General features: G+C 43.9%; 1 protein-coding gene across 1 annotated transcript; it reads right to left on the reverse strand.

The window, feature by feature from the left end:
* Nucleotides 1-242: 242 nt before the first annotated feature.
* Nucleotides 243-1,567, reverse strand: LACBIDRAFT_329787 (uncharacterized protein; the record flags this gene model as incomplete). Its single annotated transcript, XM_001884001.1, has 5 exons — nucleotides 243-359; nucleotides 410-471; nucleotides 651-841; nucleotides 1,093-1,220; nucleotides 1,487-1,567. 5 exons carry the CDS (start codon nucleotides 1,565-1,567, stop codon nucleotides 243-245), a joined length of 579 nt encoding a protein of 192 aa, XP_001884036.1.
* Nucleotides 1,568-7,391: the final 5,824 nt, after the last annotated feature.

Genomic DNA, 7,391 nt, shown 5'->3' on the forward strand with positions numbered 1-7,391 from the left:
ACCCCTTCCCTTTTCCATGCCCATCCCCTCCCTCTCTAGTATACACTGTATGTTATTAAATATATTTTGTATTATAATTGAAATACATCATTTTTTGATTCAATTTACTTGTGAATTTTATAATGAGGTCTGAATTTCTGACTTTAATAAATACAGTTCAAGTCATCTGACCTCTAACTCAGTGCTGATCAGAACTGCTTAGTGCTGATCAGCGCCGATCAGTGCTGAACCATCCTGTCTGATCAGAACTGATCAGAGCATGTGGGGGAGGGTAAAGTACTGCATGTTAGCTCAGCGATATTTCCTTTGATCTTCTTCAAGGATGGATCAACTGAGTCCTCAAGTTCTGCATCGACGATCTACACTCATTTAGTGAGTTGCATTTCTTTACAAGTTTTTTAGGGCATACCTTGCCACTCTGTATTTCATTTTGCTTCTTCAATACCTGATGTTTCTGCACTTGAATCCACACTAACTCTCACTCATGTGATTTCTTTTCCATAGCTATATCTCGAGCCATGGACTCATCTTTTGATCGCCTCACAGCAGCCTCCTCCTCTTTTTGTTCCTAGTAAGCTTTTGTATCAGTCTGTGTTCCAGGCATGAGTGGTGATGGAGGTGAAGATGGCCCAGGTAATGGAGGTCTTTACCCTCCTCCACATAATCCATATGGACTCCAGTGGACTCCAGTGGATTCCAGTGGATTCCAGTGGCCCTTTTACCAGGCCAGATTGGCTGGCAGAATGCCCAGTCCACTGGAGTCCAGTCCAGTCCAGTCCAGTCCAGTGGACTCCTGCTGGACTGCCAGCCACTTTCCTGAGTCCAGTCCCAGTCCAGTGGACTATGAGTCCAGTCAGAGTCCAGTGGAGTCCAGTGGAGTCCAGTGGATTCCAGTCATTCCAGTATATTATTATTATTATATATGAATACTACTAAAAAAGCGAAAATAGACTACACAATATACAAGCTATACTTACATTTTATTGATCAATAAATGGAAGGGTTATAATTTACATATAGTGTGGGTCAGTGATAGCTGCAATAAGGATTCATGATTTTGTTCAGTCTGTGGGGTGAGGTCATGTGACTTACTTAAGGGCGTACCATATCATCACGTCTTCTATTTGCAGCATGGTCACACTTCCGTGACCATCCCATTCCCTTCCACCACCACCACCACCACCCTTCACCACTCCCCTCCAATGCCGCCAACGCCAACACTGAGGTCTTATCAGTGCCCCCCTAATTCCTGCAGGAATCCGGTCATTCCTGCGGATTCCGGTGGATTCCGGAGGAATGAAATTTAGCAGGGAGGCCTGCTATTTTCATCATTCCGGTGCCTTACCATTCCGGTGGAATTTGGGCATTCCGGAATTGACACCGGAATGTTCCGCAGGAACGGAATGTGACGGATTCCGGTCAGTTGTTTGTTTATTTTACCTTTGTTACCAAACAAAGGCAACCTTACCAAACGAACGCAACACACTTTCCTTTCCTCCCACCACCAACCATCCTCTTCCCCGCCACCTCGATTCCCTCCCTCCAACCACGTTGACAACGGCAACATGACGACAACGCCACACCACCCATCAACGGCCACGACAACGCGAACACGCTAGGTGGACGACGAGGCGACGTGGCAACAAGGCGAGGAGGTGACGTGGCAACGGAATGACGTCGTTCATCACCCACATCTCACGACCCATGTAACGACTGAACACCCACGAAAACACCATGGCGCCCACAAAAACACCACAAACACCCATGAAAACACCATGGCGCCCACAAAAACACCACGGTGCCCACGAAAACCACACGCCGCCCAGTGCCCACACGCACCGCCAGCGCCCACGAAACGACGTCACAACGCAACACAATGCCCAGCGGACACGACGCCAATGAGGACGACAATACACGAGGACGACGACACGCGAAAACGACGACACAACGCGTCATCGATGCGCGCCAACGAGACCACTCCCTCCCCCTCCCCTGCTGCTCACCACTCCTTCCCTCTCCCTACTGCTCACCCATTACCCACCATCCCCTTCCCCCTCCCTTACTCCCCCTCCTTTCCTGCTCACCACTCCCTCCCTCTCCCTACCCCCTTCATTCCCTACCTCCTCCCTTCATTCCCCCTTCATTCCCTACCCCCTGCCTCCCCTCTTCCTCACTGCCCCTCCCTTCAATTCTTCCCCCTCCCTCTAGTTCTTCATTCCCCCCACTCCCCAGCACCTACCCCTCCACTCCTTCCCCCTCACTCCCTCCACTTTTCCCCTCTCCCTCTATCTAGATTCAATGTAAATAAATTACATCATGTAGTTTTAATAAATGAGTTTAAATGAATCTTTTTTCTTTAAGTATAAATGTCCTAAGGAATCCCAAGATTAAGTTGTCAGCAGAAGGCCTGAGTTAGATTCAGTCACAATGAGGATAACTAAATGACAGCAAAGGGAAGTATAAAGAAGTGTATACTAGTGTAATAGAAGTGTGCAGAAGTGTATATAGAAGTGTATATTAGTGTAAATTCACCAGATTCCAGTTCCATTCCTGAGGATTCCTGTGGATTTCTGACCCATTCCTGTGGATTCCTGTCCCATTCCTGCGGATTCCTGCGGATTCCTGAGGATTCCTGAGGATTCCTGAGGATTCCTGCAGGAATGGGTGGGGCACTATAAAGTACTGCCAACACCACCCATGCCAATGACACCCACGCCAATGCCAACAACGCTCATGGGAAGGACAGGCGAAGAACGAGAGACGGTGCCCATGACGTTGCCACATCATGGGCCAACGGTATGTATGCCCCACCACCCCAATGCCCCTTTCTCACCACGATAGGCGCCAGCGGCACGCGACAACAACGACGAGACATGAGGACAATGACAACACGCGAGGACAACGACGATGACTACACGCGGGGACAACGACACATGATGACATGCGACGACAGCACACAACGACATGCGACGACGACGACGACATGCGACAACTACACGTGGGGTCGACGACAACGACACCACAACACACAACAACAACAACAACACACGACAACAACAACGACGGCAAGCGAGCGCCCATGAAAACCCCATGCCCACCACACCCGAAAGATGACAAATGACGAGGGCCCACCACGGCCGACGCCAGCACGGAACAGTGACGAGGGCCCAGCAGCACCACCCTTCCCCTCCACTCTCGACGAGCTCAAATCCTTAAAGGAAATGGGAGTTTACACACTGGTTCTGTGATGTGAAGTCCCTCAAGGGACCAAAATTCAGAAAGGTCATCTGGTATTCAGGATCAAGCGGGACAAGACTGGAAAAGCTGTCAGATGGAAGGTGCGACTAGTTTTCAAAGGTTACAAACAAATTTTTGGCAAGGATTACTCCAAAACCACCTCACCGACAGCGTGCATGGAGTCATGGCGTATTTTATTACACTTAGCGGCAGCTCTTGACTGGGATGCACAACAGATTGACATAAAGATGGTGTTCCTGTATGGACTTCTACCCAACGGTGAGATTAAATATATGGAACAGCCTCGTGGATTCGAACAACCAGGAAAGGAGGAGCATGTTTGGAGAATAGAGTGGGGACTATATGGTATGAAACAGAGTGGCAGGATTTGGAATCAAACCATGAATGACCAGATGCTTTCCTGGGGTTTTACCTGCCTCTCATGTGAGTCCTGTATTTATTACAGGAACTCTGACAGTGGAACAATCATTTCTGCCATTCACGTTGACAATTTCTTGTCAATCACAAGCAATAAGGAGGAAAACGAGAAATTCAGTGACCAAATTCGGTCTGTCTGGACCATATCTGACTTAGGCGCTGTCCACTTCATCGTAGGTATCGCCGTTACATGGGACCACCCCAACCGAACTGTCATGCTATCTCAAACAGCACTTATTGACAAAATCGTCAACCAATTCGGTCAGAGAATCGCCTCACCAGCTTCAGTTCCAATGGACCCAGGCTTAAAACTTCGACGCACTGACTACAAGAAATTATCACGCGAAGAACTTGACCAAATTACGAAATTGCCGTACAGATCCCTAGTCGGTTGTCTCCTTTACTTATCAATTGGCACATGCCCGGACATAACGTACTCCGTCCAACAACTATCACAATACCTCGATTGCTACACCTATGCCTATTGGAACATGGCGCTAAGAGTTGTATGGTACCTCTCTGGAACATGTGAGCACAAACACCATCTTGGAGGCACTAATCCCATATCATTATTGGGTTTTACTGACTCTGACTGGGCTAACTGTCTAGATACCAGGCGAAGCGTTGGAGGGCACGCTTATACTCTTGGGTCAGGTGTTATTTCCTGGCAAGCCAGAAAACAAAAAACGGTAGCTGCATCTTCATGCGAAGCCGAATACGTTGCTGCAATCAAGGCCTGCAAGGAGGGGATCTGGTTATGCGCACTTCTCGACACAGTGGGCCATCAAACGAAAACTCCTACTACCATACTCTGTGATAACAACACCGCCATCAATCTGTCGGAGGACCCCCTTCTTCATGATCGCATTAAACATATCAACATAAAACACCATTTTCTTTGAGAACGCATCCAATCAAATGAGATCACCCTTTCCTACATTAATACCTATGACAACATTGCTGACATATTTACCAAAGCACTCGACACGAGAAAATTCACCCAATTCCACGAATTCCTGGGCATCAAATAATTCCATGACTCCATGCAAGGAGGAGTGTTCACGGTGAGGAGGAGTGTTGTGATTATCACAACACCATGAACATGTGAACACATGAACACAAAAGATCTTTTACTTTCTTTCTTTCTTTATGACCAGTCTCTTTATTCCATACAGTATATATATACCTACAGTACCTACTACACACCCCAGTCCATTATCACTTCAGTCACCCACTGACAACTGACTATTAGTCTTGCAAACTCCATGAATACTACGGGACTAAATGTCAGGGTGTATATCTATATTGTATATATTCTGGGCTTGTATATCTCCACTTTTACCTAAATATATTTTGTTGTCCAATGTCACACTAAATATATTTCTAGTGTGTCACACACCCCAAAATATATTTCCTATGGCTGGACCCTGAATTGTGACTGTCACAATGTAGAAATATATTTCTTGTCTGGGATGGACTTGGGATATATTTTGCAGCTAGGGTTGACTAAGGATATATTTTTTCAGCCACAAGGGGTGTCTGGGGTCCTATATTTAAGAGAAAACCTTGGGATTTTTTTAATATAGGGGATAGGGGATTTACCTATTATTTTGTAGGCAGAATACCCTCATTGAGATGTTTGTTGACAGATATTTACCAATGGGTCTGACCCATGTGTAGTATATGCATTGATGTGCGCACTATTTCCTAATTGGGCCATTTCCTAATTTGGAAAAGTGTTACACTTTTTTCTGCCACACCTGATGTCAGGCACAGTGTGCATTTGGGTGGGTAACTGTTTCCCATGCTTTTTGGGCCAGAAGAGTTAATGGCTAGCATGGTGTGGTCATTGTTAGTGATGATGTGTGCACTATTTCCTAATTGGGCCATTTCCTAATTAAGAAAGGCATTACACTTTTTTCTGACACACATGATGTCAAGCACAGTGCACAATTAGGTTGGGAACTGTTTCCCACGCTTTTTGGGCCAGAAGAGTTAATGGCTAGCAGGGTGTTGTCATTGTTAATGATGATGTTCGCATATTTCCCAATTGGGAAAGTCATTACATAATATCACTTTGGTTTGTAGTGTCTGCTTTTTTCATTACAACACCTTGTAGTGTCCGCTTTATTGATTAGAAAATTGTGTAGTGTCCACTTTTTTCATTACAACACATTGTAGTGTCTGCTTTATTCATTAGAAAATTGTGTAGTGTCCGCTTTATTCATTAGAAAATTGTGTAGTGTCCAATTTTTTCATTACAACACTTCATAGTGTCCGCTTTATTCATTAGAAAATTGTGTGGTGTCCGATTTTTTCATTAAAACACTTTTTAGTGTCCGCTTTTTCAATTTCAACACTTTGTAGTGTCCGCTTTTTTCATTAGAAAATTGTGTAGTGTCTGCTTTTTTAATTTCAACACTTTGTAGTGTCCGCTTTATTCATTAGAAAATTGTGTAGTGTCCGCTTTTTTTATTACAACATTTTGTAGTGTCCTCTTTATTCATTAGAAAATTGTGTAGTGTCCGCTTCTTTCATTAAAAAACTATGTAGTGTCCGCTTTATTCATTAGAAAATTGTGTAGTGTCCGAATTTTTCATTAAAACACTTTGTAGTGTCCGCTTTGTTCATGAGAAAATTGTGTAGTGTCTGCTGTTTTTCATTACAACATTTTGTAGTGTCCGCTTTTTTCATTAGAAAACAATTGTGTAGTGTCTGCTTTTTTCATTACAACACTTTGTAGTGTCCGCTTTTTTCATTATAACACTCTGTAGTGTCCGCTTTATTGATTAGAAAATTGTGTAGTGTCCGCTTTTTCTATTACAATTCTGTGTAGTATCCCCTTTTTTCATTAGAAAACTCTGCAGTATTCATTTTTTTCATCAGAAACCTTTGTGGTCTGCCTTTCTGATATATTGTCACTCCAGTAAACAGCTCTTCATCATCTGGAATTCATACACCAGTTGTGTTTTGACTGAGCATCAAGTGTCCTAACTTTCCCCTTGAACAGCATCTGACAGTAGCCCCAACAGCTGGCAAATCAATCACTGAGATGTTGTTGAAGGAGATCATGTTGAGGTTGGGTATGGTCAGACAAAGATGGACAGAGATGACCACCCAGGGAGAGGCAATGAATGTTGGACAACATGACTGAAGCTAGCCAAGGGAACAATTAGAACACTTGGTGGTCAGTCAACACACAATTTGTGTATGGATTCTAAATGATGAAGAGGTCTTTGGCTGGAGTCAGTTTCTCTGAAACATTAAGCTATATTTCTAGGAAGCTGCAGGATATCAGAAAGGCAAACAACAAAGTTTTGTAATGAAAGAATTGGACACTGCACTCATTTCTATTGAAAAAATCGGACACTACACAGTTTTCTAATGAATAAAGTGGACACTACACAGTGTTGTAATGAAAAAAGCGGACACTACAAAGTGTTGTAATGAAAAAAGCAGACACTACACAATTTTCTATGAAAAAGTCGGACACTACACAATTTTCTAATGAATAAAGCGGACACTACATAGTTTTTTAATGAAAGAAGCGGACACTACACAATTTTCTAATGAATAAAGAGGACACTACAAAATGTTGTAATGAAAAAAGCGGACACTACACAATTTTCTAATGAAAAAAGCGGACACTACACAGTTTTTTAATCAAAAAAGCGGACACTACAAAGTGTTGAAATTAAAAAAGCAGACACTACACA

This window comes from Laccaria bicolor, genomic scaffold (assembly GCF_000143565.1).
Source record: "Laccaria bicolor S238N-H82 LACBIscaffold_23 genomic scaffold, whole genome shotgun sequence".
Classification (NCBI taxonomy): Eukaryota; Fungi; Basidiomycota; class Agaricomycetes; order Agaricales; family Hydnangiaceae; genus Laccaria; species Laccaria bicolor.